At 41.6% G+C, this 13,568-nt stretch overlaps 3 protein-coding genes across 3 annotated transcripts; all 3 read left to right on the forward strand.

Annotated features, from left to right (window-relative positions):
• Positions 1-390: 390 nt before the first annotated feature.
• Positions 391-1,977, forward strand: clrn2 (clarin 2; the record flags this gene model as incomplete). The annotated part of the gene is made up of 3 exons (XM_079278306.1): positions 391-643; positions 1,427-1,606; positions 1,709-1,977. The coding sequence occupies 3 exons, from the start codon at positions 391-393 to the stop codon at positions 1,975-1,977; spliced, it is 702 nt and encodes a 233-aa protein (XP_079134432.1).
• Positions 1,978-4,338: 2,361 nt separating this feature from the next.
• Positions 4,339-10,285, forward strand: lap3 (leucine aminopeptidase 3). Its single transcript, XM_079277777.1, has 13 exons — positions 4,339-4,663; positions 5,710-5,825; positions 6,298-6,352; positions 6,437-6,542; positions 6,674-6,833; positions 7,014-7,178; positions 7,511-7,669; positions 7,757-7,881; positions 8,091-8,179; positions 8,272-8,374; positions 9,207-9,286; positions 9,378-9,490; positions 9,767-10,285. Exons 1-13 carry the CDS (start codon positions 4,565-4,567, stop codon positions 9,951-9,953), a joined length of 1,557 nt encoding a protein of 518 aa, XP_079133903.1. The 5' UTR covers positions 4,339-4,564; the 3' UTR covers positions 9,954-10,285.
• Positions 10,286-10,994: 709 nt separating this feature from the next.
• Positions 10,995-13,092, forward strand: med28 (mediator complex subunit 28). The gene is made up of 4 exons (XM_079277798.1): positions 10,995-11,163; positions 11,929-11,995; positions 12,103-12,215; positions 12,499-13,092. The coding sequence occupies exons 1-4, from the start codon at positions 11,005-11,007 to the stop codon at positions 12,700-12,702; spliced, it is 543 nt and encodes a 180-aa protein (XP_079133924.1). The 5' UTR covers positions 10,995-11,004; the 3' UTR covers positions 12,703-13,092.
• The last annotated feature ends 476 nt before the right edge of the window (positions 13,093-13,568 follow it).

Genomic DNA, 13,568 nt, shown 5'->3' on the forward strand with positions numbered 1-13,568 from the left:
TCAGTCATTCTGACGCTATTAACTACGCTTGCATGCATCTTATTAACACCAATCGTGATACATTTCCAGACAGCAAAGGTTAATTCGTCCGCTGAATAAAGAGGAGAGTGCAGAGGGAGGGACTCAGGCGCACTGGGCAGGGATAGAGTTTCTCCCGGTAACGGATCTCTTTGACCACCATAGATTCGGTTTCTCCTCCTCTGTGGACTCACATAACAAATACACGCGACATTTTACTCAGAGAAATAACTATTTACCCGATTATTATTAATGTCCCCCCTTTTTTTTTTTTTACAAACTATAGAATGAACTCATGGTGATCGCTGAGTGCGCTGCGCGATCGCTGCCCGGCGTCGTGTTACCTTCCTCGGGGCACCATGGGCTCGTGAGATGCCTTCGCTGTGGAAACGGATAACCTTCTCGGTGGCCTCGGTGCTCTGTGTCGGCTCGGTGGTGCTCTTGGTCGTGGCCTTGTCCACGGAGCGGTGGGTCACGGGACGGATCCTGTGTAAAACCGGGGCGGAGATAGTGAACGCGTCCCACCCGGAGCTGGAGCAGTTCATCGGGGACATTTACTACGGCTTGTTCCAGGGAGGAAAGACCAAGAAGTGTGGGCTCGGCAACAGGCGCTCCAAAATATACAGTAAGATCAAACACTGCTCTCTCTTAATTTATTATAATACTAGATAAACTACACACAAAGTGTGTTAAAAATGTTATTGAACAAAGACAATTATTTCTAGAAATATTTAAAAGATAAAGATCAAATATGTAATATTATGAAATACATTGAAATTGCGAAATAATGCAGTCACAAATGTACATTAATTATTCAAAGTGGATTGTTTCTAGATTCTCATTACCTATCAGACAGACTATTCTTCCTGAGGTCACATGTCTATTTGATGAAATAGCGCAGCAATAAACAGTCTTGGGTTGAGTATTTAATTAAATGTAAACATATAACTTATAGAATATTATACTACCAGAGAGTATAATAACATGCTTTTTTCCAGCCTTAACGCTAAGGGAGAGCTGTGGGGCTTATCTCACCAATCTCACTGGTTCTTAAATCAGAATTGAGTTGTCATGAGTTCATAACATCTTTTAATATAATTAATTATTATGACATTTCTTTTTAAAAGGTATCTTTTAAATAGATGCGTGTACTATTTGCTTGAAATAAACTCCATATAAACAATATTAAAAACTTAAAAGCTCTTTTTTATTCAAAAAATGAAAGAAACATCACAAGGCACATTACTGTTGCAAACATAGATCGTTTTGCTAGATAGTTGGTTTATTGACTTCAATATCATAATAAACATATAAAATTATATAACATCTCCACATAAGCTCCAAATCTGCATCCACATTTTGTTTCATTCTGCATTGTTTTTATCATCTGTGCTTCTTCTCGGTCTAGTTTTCCCAAAGCTTGTGCGGGCGTTGAATGGCGGCCTTCACATGATGGTGATCCTGTTCTTGCTGGTGGCTGTGGGTTTCGCGTTGGTCAGTCTGTCTTTCTGCATATACAACGCACACAAAGTTCCCTACCAGAGCATCAAAGGGCACAAAGGCCTCTACCTGTGGAACTTCATTGCTGGTGTGTGAGGCAACTTTTACTCTCTCTCAGAACCTCCCTTTCTTTCCTTGCTGGCTTCACTTCCTGGTGCTTCTGAACTTCACCTCTCTATTTTTCTTCCAGCTGTTTTCGGTGCCCTTGGCGTGCTGTGTTTCCTGGCAGCCGTGAGGCACCACAGTCTGACCGAGCGGATAGCCAATCATCGGGAGAACCTCTTCGTGCTGGTTGTTCTGGACGACAGCCTGGACTGGTCCTTCTGGCTGGGTGTGGGCAGCATTGCGACTCACTTGGCCGTCTGTGGAGTGGTTGCCATGAGTCGGATCAAACTGCCCAAACCGGAGATCAAGAAACCTGAAGAACCCACCGTCTCTGCTCTGGACCTGCTCTACTGAAGGACCAACCAAGGAGCATTTACATCACAGGTGGACTGGAGGAAACCACAATGACTGACAGCAGAGTGAAACCAGCACTGTGCCAGTGCCAAGAGTCCTGCATCCCAAACGTACCCTTTGCATTCTGGACATCCTGTGCTGGAAATATTCTGTTTATAGCCGCAAAATGTAAATACATCATTATATGTATAGAATGTCATTAACTGATCTGTTTTTCAGTCACTTTATGGTTCACTTAAAGTCTCTAGTCTTTGTTTGAGATTTTAAGTTTTTTTTTTTATGGTAATTATTCTTGATCCCTGATAGAAAGTGTACAGCTTTGCATGAATAATTTATTTCACAGGGAGTTGTGGGCATAGAGTATACAATCTTCCATAAACAGAATGAGATTTCTAATTATCAATTCATTTTATTCCCTTTTATTTACTTTATCTTGGTCATATAAAGTCCCTCACATCTGGAGAAGTGAAGAGGATAAGCTATAATCACCACAAGAGAATAACAAGAGAATATTAATACAATTTCACTGAGCTGCAGTTTTTAAATGCTAAAATATTGCCATGTGTTTATTGAGTGAGACCATCCTGACCTTGATCTGACAGGGTGGGTGAGTGGGTGTATGTGTGTGTGTGTGAGTGTGCGCCCACCTGTACACATCAGTGCAACAGGGGGTTTTGGACAACAGAAGCCTGTCTGTCGAACAGGTGCAATCTTATACGAGACTTGTTTTAACTCTGGATAACCAGGACATGGCCGTGTAGAGGCATCACGACTTCGCAACACATCCACCCTGTTCAACAGCGTCAGTTACTTTACAAATAAAGATTTCCTCACACAAAACATGAAGAATACAGTTTATACGACTCAACTCAAACCATTAGTCCTTGAGTCAATTTGACAGAAACTGATTTGTAAAATATAACTTTGTTTTGACAAAATAAACATTGTGAAGGTGTCACGTTGGGCTCTGAGTCATTGTGACGGCATTGTGTTCACTTTCTTTACAAACCAAACAATCAGTCAATTAATGGAGAAAATGATGAGCAGATTAGTCCATAATGAAAATAATCATGAAGTAATAGTTCAAATGATCACCTCAACAGTCACATCCTGCTTTTAATTTTATGCATGAGTGATAATGATCAAATGATATGATATATGATAGTATAGCTGTCACAGGGGACATTTTTATACTTATAATATTTTTAAGTACATTTTCCTGATTATACTTACATACTTTTACTTAAATAACACAATGCAGGACTTTTACATGTAACAGAGTCTTTTTACAGTGTGGTATTATTGGTATTATTGAAGTATTACTGTAAGAGCCATTTTGTTGTTTTTGTTTATGTACAACCTCCCACCACATGGGGGCGTAGTGCCGGTGTGATTCAGGCACAGGTAATATAATCAGAGGGGTTATTGGACACAGGTTGTTGCTCATAGGTGGAAGCAAACTGTTTTTGGCCGTGGAGATTTAACGAATGCAAATATTATGATTTATTGGTGTGAGGAGAACATGGATAACTGAAGAGAAAGTGGTGAACTCTGATTATGTGAGAAATAAAATGCCGATATTCGAAACTGGACTTTGTTATTTATGGCACGCGTCAGAACAAGCATTACAGCAACCGTAGTGGCTTTTTTTATTGGGAAGCAACGGTCACTACAATTACTAATGTTACATCAATGAGTACTTTTACTCTTTATAGTTTAAGCGAATTTTGATGCTCATGCTTTTTGTACATTTAGTCTACTTCAGTAAAAATGTTGAATGCAGGACTTGTAACCGTGTATTTCTACACTACAGTACTACAGCGTATTTCTCCTCGTCTCACTCCAATCTATGTCGTCTACTACCCCCTATAGTTCTATATGCACAAAAACTTGAGCCAGAAGGAGAACAGTAGAGTGTGTTGGTCATTTACATTTTTTATTAAAGGTGTTTTAGACTGTCTCCTGGATGGGAGGCTCATAGCCATCGGCCCTCTCCACCTTGGCTCCGGTGTCATCACCGGTTGGCTTTGCAGTGCTGGTGGCTCCGCCCTCACCGTGGAGCTCCATCAGTTTGCCCACTGCAACAGAACACAAACAGCTTTTAACGAAAGGATAAGGAGGACACACATGTATACACATAGTTTGGTCCGGTCTCTGTTGATATGAGGTATCGTAGAGCTCTGGGTGAACACAGACTGCTAGAGTATTTATTTCCTGATTCAACAGCGGCAGGAAGTCAGTGATGACAGGGGGAGCAACTCAACGCTGATAGGATATCGCGCCACAGCGTCACGCGATTATTTCGCAGAAGTTGAAAAATTTCAACTCGCGCGTTGATTTTGCGGGGTCCAACGCAAAAACGCGTCCGCCGCGGCGCGCCAGTCTCATCGCGTCTGTGCATAGACTTTGTATGTAATCTCGACGCGCGTCAAAAAATCAACGCGACCGGTGTGAACGCAGCATTAGTCGCTTTTTGGTGACGTATGAAAAACGCGACGGTGTCATGTCGATCGACTCTTTGCACATGTATGCGACCTCTACATCTCTGAGTTTATAGTTTGTTTCGGGGTTTATAGACATAGAACAGATGACAATGCTTCTTATGAGGAGAACCGTGCAAACGGTGGTGCGGACAAAATACTGCAGGTCATTTTCTGCGTCACAGACTCACCTGAACGAGAGAAAAGTAAGTAACAGTTAGCTGTTAGCCGTTAGCCTGTCAAACATTAGCTGACAGATAGTTTGGTACATCAGTGACTCACAGGATTCATCAGCACTTCACACTGGATCTCAGAGGTTTTAACACTTTAAGATAATTTATGTGTGTGTGTGTGTGTTTGGATCGTGTATTTATTCATAAGAGCATCAGTGTGTGTTTGTGTGGGTGTGTTTGAGAGTGTCAACAACTGTGTTTATGTGCAAGTTACTTCCAGTCATCAGCCACTCAGTCTTTAATTAGCTGCAAATATGCATTTCACAGCACATTTCAAACACATAATGAATTCGAAGTGCTTTACATTTAAATAGTCAAAGAAAAGCATGAGCATGTCGTTTAAAAACAATAAGCAATACAACCAGAGACAAATGAATGAAGTTTGAAATAAAGAGCAATGTGATCTTCAGGTAAACTAAATAAAAACAAGTGGCTGGACCAGAAACACAAGTACAGTGCAGTAAGTTCCCCTAATGTAACAAAGGAAATAAAAATGCAGCAGAGAAGCCAATCAATCAAAGGTGCATGAGAACAACAGAGTTTTTAATTTGGGTTTTAAAGTGGCTAAAGTTTTGAGATCAGCATGGTAGCTAAAAGCAGCAGGTTTGTTCTGACTCAAGGTACTACAGCTGACTGCTTCCTTGAGATCAAAAAATGTACTTGATGTAAAGAGTTGCATCCATGGCATGTAGAGTTTAGAAAAAAATGCATTTAATCCGAATTGTGAAGGTGTCAAATATGATCGCTCATTGCAGAACAGTAACAACTAGTCAGTGTAATCTGTGAGGTTTGTGGTGAAACTGACAAGAACTTTGAGCTAACAACAGCCTGATAACCCATACATAAAATAGGCGCAGTGCTCATGTCGATTGATTTGCCATAATAACACAAACAAAGGGGTTACAAGCAAGCACAGTAGTTTATTTTTCTTATCAGAGAGCTATTGATATGCTAACTGACAGAATTATAGATTGATCGGTTTGTGGGTTCCCTTTACTTTTGTTCGTGTGTGTCTGCAGGGTCTGGTGCTGGGAGTGTTTGAGAAGGAGGGAGAGGAGGGTGGCCTTCATCTCACTGAAGCAGCTGCAGGTTTTGACCAAAATGTTTCTGGGAAACTTTCTGAACTTCTGAAAATGTAAGTCTGTGATATCTGTGAGCTGTCAGTACAAGTCTTGTTACGGGATGATAACAATAACCGTTTTATACAACGGTCCTGCAATGAATCCTCTTTTCAATAAAGTTATGATCAGTTTTTAATGAGGCTCTTTTAGGGAGTTGTTGATTTACTGTCATCCATCTGGATACAGTGCTGTATACTGTTTACCTGGTCGGAAAACAAAACAATGAATGATGCAACATTCAGACGAAACATAAGGCGCAAACAGCAAAATTGGACTACAAACTGCATTTCGTTTTGCAACCCTGTTAGGGAAACCTTCCAAAAACACACATAACAGGCAGGTCAAATGGTAGAAATATATGAATATAAGTAAACAAGACAGACAAAAACCATACTGATGTATTCCTGGATACCACGTTAACACCGTGTCTTTGTCTAATCTGTTGCATCGTTAGTTAATAATCTGGTTTTGTTTTGCTCTCTCCAGCTCTGGACCGGCTCTCAAGAAAGGCAAAAGCAGAATATTTTATGGAATCGACAAGGTAACAAGAAGTGACATTCGAATAAGACAAACCCGGTCTCTTCACAACGTCGGAGTAATTAAATCTTCCCTGTGTCTTCTCCAGGACTTCCCGTGTGTCGCAGTAGTCGGGCTGGGTAAGACCAGTGCAGGTGTGTGTGGATCAGAAAACTGGGACACCAGCAAAGAGAACATCAGACAGGCAGTGTCAGGTAAGACACATGTCTCTGCTCGTCTTCGTACGGGCAAATATTTCCATTTCGTGCAATGTAATGGCATCTTGTCTTATCTTACTGGAGTTACTACCTGGCTGATATCTGCGTATTTGTCTGTGCATGCTCAGTTGGCTGCCAGCTGCTTCAGGACCTGGAGGTGAACCATGTGGAGGTGGACGGCTGCGGTGATGCCCAATCGGCAGCAGAAGGCGCCGCTCTGGGTTTGTTCCATTATGACCAACTCAAATCCAAGAAGAAGACCAAAGTAACCACACAGCTTCATGGAAGGTAGACTAACAAATGATCTGTAGCACAAAGCCGGGGCCTTTATTACACGTAATTACAGATGTACGCAGCGTCATGCTAACGTGTGTGTATGTATTTGTGTGTGTGTATATATATGTATGTATGTATGTATGTATGTATGTAGATATATATGTTTATGTGTGTGTGTGTGTTTGTTCTTAGTTCCGACTCGGCCGGGTGGCAGAAAGGAGTCATGTATGCAGATGGCCAAAATCTCGCACGGCTGCTCATGGAAGCTCCCGCCAATCACATCACTCCTACAGCTTTTGCCAACACCATCGAAGAGAAATTAGCGCTGCATGCTGAACGAGTCACAATAAATAAGAGGTCTGTGAATCATTCATCATTACTGTAGTGTCCCAATTATGTCAGTACTCAGAAAACAACAACAAAGCATGCGGACATGTGAAATACAGAACATTATTTTGATTTGTCGCACTGTTGAAGGGCGTCTTAGACGTGTGTGCTCTTTAATCGTCCGAGTTAAGGCATTTTTGGACACGTAAATGAACGGCTTCTTTGAAAACAATGTAACAATTATATAAACAATTCTTGATAGCCATTCAAACGAAATATTCTATCACTTAAAATAAGGTCTTCTCTGATCCTTTTTTTGCACCCTGAAGAGTTTTTGTCTCATAGTTCCTGTGTTTCTGTAGATCTCAGGCCTGGATAGAGCAGCAACAGATGGGAGCATTTCTCAGTGTGTCTAAAGGCTCAGAGGAGCCCCCTGTCTTCCTGGAGCTACATTACAACGGTTCTCCTGACAGCAAGCAGGCCCCACTGCTCTTAGTGGGCAAGGGCATCACCTTTGACAGGTAAACCATAATAATACATACTCATTGACTCACATAATAAAACTTTACAAAGCTCACATTAATGCCGTTTTGGCTCCTCCTTGGTAGCGGTGGTATTTCTCTGAAGCCGTCTTCTTCTATGGATGAGATGAGAGCTGATATGGGGGGAGCTGCCACCGTGTGTGCGGCTATCGTCACAGCAGCAGCTCTGAAACTACCGGTCAACATTATTGGTAAACGTTTTGACAATATGGATCCTTCAACTTCATTATTTTCTACCATAGATTATAAATTAGAGAATCTATAAATATCCAGTCCATAAAACCCCACGGTAGACTTAAAAAAAAGTTTTTATAACTTTGAATCACTGATTGTACTTATTATTGATTAATTGAAAACAAATCTCTGAACCTGTCTGTTTCCACTGGTTGCAATTAATCAGGTCTGGCTCCCCTGTGTGAGAACATGCCCAGTGGAAAAGCTACGAAACCAGGTGATGTTGTCACGGCCAAAAATGGAAAAACAATCCAGGTGGGTGGAACGAACCGTTACGTGAGTGTGGTACATTTGTGCACTTATATGTGTGTACACAGATGGACAGGTTTTATTGTCGTTTTGTACAGGTTGATAATACAGATGCAGAGGGCCGACTGGTTCTCGCTGACGCACTGTGTTACGGACACACTTTCAACCCCAGAGCCATCGTCAATGTTGCTACGCTAACAGGTGGGAGTTTTTACAGTGGGTTTCTTTACACAGTGACATTTGGTGACAAGAAACACCTATTTAAAAAGAAATGTGTACATTATGTTGTGAGACTGGTTTTTAACTTTCGTTTTGTACGATTTAAGCCAACGTTGATTGCTTTCAATTGATCTTTTGTTGTGGACCAAACAATCGGACTGAGACCGTCTAAAAAGCTGGTTCTCAGGGAAGAAACTGTCAAATAATCTGTATGTAATGCAAAATCATGATCTAATCATGGATACACTGATGCATGTCAGGAAGTGAATGCAGGAATTTTCCGTGCTACATCAGAAAGTAAGAAGGAGTTTAAACAGAGGTGTGTTGGAGGTGTTTACTTCTCCAAAACAAGCCAAGGTGCGTATTCAGTAGTATAACCGCAACGTCCCTGGTTCAAATCTCACTAGGGACCTTTGATGAATAACATTCCCTTCCCTTTCTCTCCTTATCGCCTGTCTATATCCTGCCGCAAAAAAGAAAAATCTTTAAAAAAGGTGTGTTGTGGTTGTGTCTCTGTGTAATTTGGCCTTTCCTCTTTAAAAAGTAAAGAGGTCTGTATCGATCGCAAAGTATATATAACTCCTCAAATCACGGTGCAGGATGTCTCTTTTTTCATCCTGTTTCAACCTGTCACCGTGTTCTTATTCATGACCTATGAGGTCCAGTTGTAGTCTCAATCATTAGTGCTCATGATGCAGGGTGACAAGTCAGCGGGAACATGTTGGGGACCAACTGAAGTGAACTACAAGTTCTGATAATATGATATGCAAATATGATTTGTAAGTTTTAAACTGTGGCTTCTTTTGTCTCCAAGGTGCGATGGATGTAGCTCTTGGCTCAGCTGCAACTGGAGTGTTTACAAACTCTGACTGGCTCTGGCAGCAGCTGCACAAGGTACTGTGTATGCACAATAAACATACTCGCAACCTCTCAGTCCATCAGCTCCTGTCTATGACTAAGTGTGTGTGTGTGTGTGTGTTTGCAGGCTAGTGTTGTGACAGGTGACAGAGTGTGGCGGATGCCTCTGTTCCAGCACTACACCAGACAGGTGACTGACAGCCAGCTGGCTGACCTCAACAACGTCGGCAAGTACAGCCGGTACGTATCTCGCTACACTAAGTGAGTGCCTGAAGACTTCAGAGGAGTCCAGATACTTCATTCGTGTATAACCGAACCGAATAATATAACCATATTTTAGAGTGTTGAACACCTTGACATGAGTCTGGATGTTTTGGTTCTTCAAAACTGGTTTAAATTCATGCATGTGGTTTCAACTCTTTGTCTTTATTTCAAACTAAGGGTGCATTATTAGCCTGACTGGCTAGTGGCTTTATTTACCTGAATCTCACCGTGTGTCTTTGGTCATCTTTCTAGTTCCGGCGGTGCATGCACAGCAGCTGCATTCCTGAGAGAGTTCGTCACAGCTCCTCATTGGGCCCATCTGGACATCGCAGGTGTGATGAGCAACAAAGATGAAGTTCCCTACCTGAGAAAGGGCATGTCTGGAAGACCAACACGTACACTGGTGGAGTTTGCTACCGGATTGGCCCACAGTGGCTGAGAGATTGACACAAATAGCAGATCGGACACAAGACTCTCTGACTGTGAGCGGCTTCTATTCAACCCTGATCCCTCAGCAATGGCCAGGTTTAGAAGTCAAAAATGGACAATATCGTATCCATTGAAGAGCTCAGAAAATGTTGGCAGGGATTCATTGCTGTCTTGTTTTTTTTTTTTAAATCAACATGACTGCTTTGATGTTTACATACAGCTAATGCATCAATGTAAGAGGCCACAATGTAATACAGGTTCAGTGGATCCCCACACTGTTGTGATTTCAGCTAAAAACAACTGAAACTTTATAGTTCACATAATTTATGTCGTAGAAAATAAACTGTATAATGAATTATGTGTGTGACACATTTGTAATCTCTATAGCTCTTTAGTCGACACAACACTGGCTCACACCCAAACATTACACCCTTATGTGATTTTTTTTTTTTTTTTTTAACACCTCATTCCAGAATCATGGGCATCAAATGAATGTGCTGCTGTAACTGCAGCCACTCTTCTGAGAAGGCTTACCAACAGATTTTGCAAACTGGCGGCACTGATTTGCCCCGATTCAGCCGAACGAGCATTAGTGAGGCTGAATGCCGATATTTGGGAGTCCAAGATGGCATTCATCCCAAAGGCCAGTCAAGTTTCAGACTTTGAAAGCAACGTCTTTATGGACCTCTCATTGTGCAAAGGGGGCGAGTCAGTGCCTTCCCCAAACTGTTGCCACAAAGTTGATGGCACGCGTTGGCTTGGGACTAAACAAAGCAGCTTGTGTCCCCTCATGAGTTGTGAGGAGTCCTTTCAACCAAATGGTGTTTTTTCCGAATTAAATTGCCTCAGATTCATACTTTGTAGAAACCCAACGAGTTGAAAATATCCACTGCGCGAAATAATGCAGAGAATAGAAAAGAAAAATAACCTTTTTTTGCTTCAATGTGGCATCAAAATTACTTTTAACCGACACCAGCCAAAGCATGAAAAACGACAACTGGGTTGTCCCGAGAGCGCCGTCCCTCTGTGTGCGCATGTGCGGACTGGGTAGAGCGACCAAGATGTCGTCGTCCATGAGTGGGATGTTCTCCGGTCAGCAACCCCCGGGCCCCCATCCCGTCGGTGGTCCCGGTGGACCGGGCCAGCCGGGCTTCCCGGGTGCAGCTACCAGAGCTCCGGGAAACAACACGCTGGTGGACGAACTGGAGGCTTCCTTTGAGGTAAAGCTGACGTTAAGAGGCTAGCCTCTGTTAGCTGAGTGTGCTAACTGTTGATAGCTTATTTAGATAAGCTAGGTGATGTTTAATGTTTAGCATTCGCTGGTGTTGTTAAGATACTGCAGTCGCATATGGTAGGGCTATGGGAAGAATATTTTTTATTTTACCACGTCTGTATTGAGTAAATAATTATTATAACTTTAAAATATAACAATAGATGGTAGTGAGTTAATGAGCTACGTGGCTATCAGACTAACGTTACTCCAGTCTCTTATTTCAACACTTAAAACACCCACAGATGTTGACAGCTGACACGAACATGACACATTTAAACATTCCTCCCTACACAACATCACTTTACTCCATTTAAATCCAAAATACCTGCGTCCATAAACCAAAGCAGCTCATTTTTGATTCAGACATCATTCATTTTTGTTATTTACACCTGTGCTTTGTATACTGTGACATATTACTTTACGAGTCCACACAGCCCTGATCGCAAGCCCATCCAACACCTTTGGTATGAACTTCAACTGTGAGCCGTGTTCAACAATCACACACAGTATGAGTGTAGGTCAACATAAAGTATATGAAAACCTTTTATATATTAGAATATTTACATCTCCACTGTCCCATAAACATCTTTATCATGGTACAGACTATGTAGCATATGTGGTCAATTCTGCAGGATGTTTCTTCGGCTAAAAAGCTGGTTTCAATCAAAAGATTCTCGTGGCAAATTCACTCAAGCTGTGCACTTTTCTTTAGGCATGTTTTGCATCCCTGGTGAGCCAGGACTACGTTAACGGAACTGATCAGGAGGAGATTCGAACTGGTGAGTGAAACCACTAATTCATTATTATTTTGTAGTTCCGGTAGTTTTAGTTGATCTCATATTGTGATCTGTATATTGACGTTCATCTATTTGTCTGTTGATTGTAGGTGTTGACCAGTGTATACAGAAGTTTCTGGATGTGGCTCGACAGACAGAGTGCTTCTTCTTACAGAAAAGGCTTCAGTTATCTGTGCAGAAACCAGAGCAGGTGGTGAAAGAGGTACATTATTATACTGACCTGCATTCTTATTCATCTCGGATTTTCGATCTTTTTAAGTGGTTCTTGCCAACTCCTGTCCACACATTTCCCCCTCTGTGTAACTGCAAAATGAACTCCTTGTTGAGACTAGCTAGCTGTGCTATATCCAGACTTCACTAGCTTTGCCTTTATTTCTTAGACCTGAATCTGTGACATGCTGTCAGTGTTTACGTATTCTACATTTCTCTCCATTTGCTAATGTGCCTTCTCTCTTCTCACCTACATCTTGTTTTTCTCACTTCAGGACGTGTCAGAGTTACGTAATGAGCTACAGAGGAAAGAACTGCTGGTTCAGAAACACTTGTCCAAACTGCACCACTGGCAACAGGTTCTCGAGGACGTGAGCGTTCAGCACCGCAAACCCACAGAACTTCCTCCTCCTGGACCGCTGGCCTTTCTGGAGCAGGCCTCTGCCAGTCTGCCCCCTGCCCCTTTAAAACCAAGTTAACACACCAAAGTTACAGTCAGATTAGTCTTCTGTCTAATTACATTGTTTACACCCAGAATGGAATGTTGGAATGCAAGCGTCTGTCAGTCTCACCGAAACGGGAAGCTCATTTGGTCATCATCCATCACATAGGCTTGATTTGAAGCAAGATGGAGCGAATATTTGCAGGACTTAGGTGTAATGTGATTGTACCTAACTGTCACTATACACACCACGTACATCGTGTGACGCCCGCTCTCAAGTGTCAACCTATAAGAAACTGAAGAACAGTTGTCACTCTCCAGCTGTTGGAACATCATGACGTAGATCATTTTATTTCTGTATTTTCGTTTATGTAAATATTCCTATTGCTGACTTTTTTTTAAACTGTAAAATAAAAGTATTTTGACTCTGGACTAAAGATCTTTACTATGTTTTTCTATTTGCACAGTGTATCATTTTTGTCTTTGAAAACAAAATGTAAAGGGCCATTCCACCAATTTTAGACATTAAGATGAGTTTACAAGTCATGGAGAGTTGTACTCTGAACAAACTGTTTTATAATGTATTTTGTAGCTCTGGAAGAGATATTTGTTAGATCTGAAAAAATAAACCCAGATGTTGCAAACTGAGTTTAAAAGACGGGGGAATTTACCAAGTAGAGAGGATCTGACAAAAGCGATTGTGGGATCCAGCATTCTGGGAGCACTACTCAGGACTAGAAGGCAAGATCCTGCCTTCTACTGCTTCATTATTTGTTTTAATCTCTCACAAGTTTCCAAATTTAGCGGAAATGCAACTAAATCAGTGGATTACTCATTTCATAACAGTTTGTCCTATAATTTGAAATATTCACATAGGTATATAACAGTGGAGTCTTGACATGT

Source organism: Melanostigma gelatinosum, assembly GCF_949748355.1.
Source record: "Melanostigma gelatinosum genome assembly, chromosome: 11".
Classification (NCBI taxonomy): Eukaryota; Metazoa; Chordata; class Actinopteri; order Perciformes; family Zoarcidae; genus Melanostigma; species Melanostigma gelatinosum.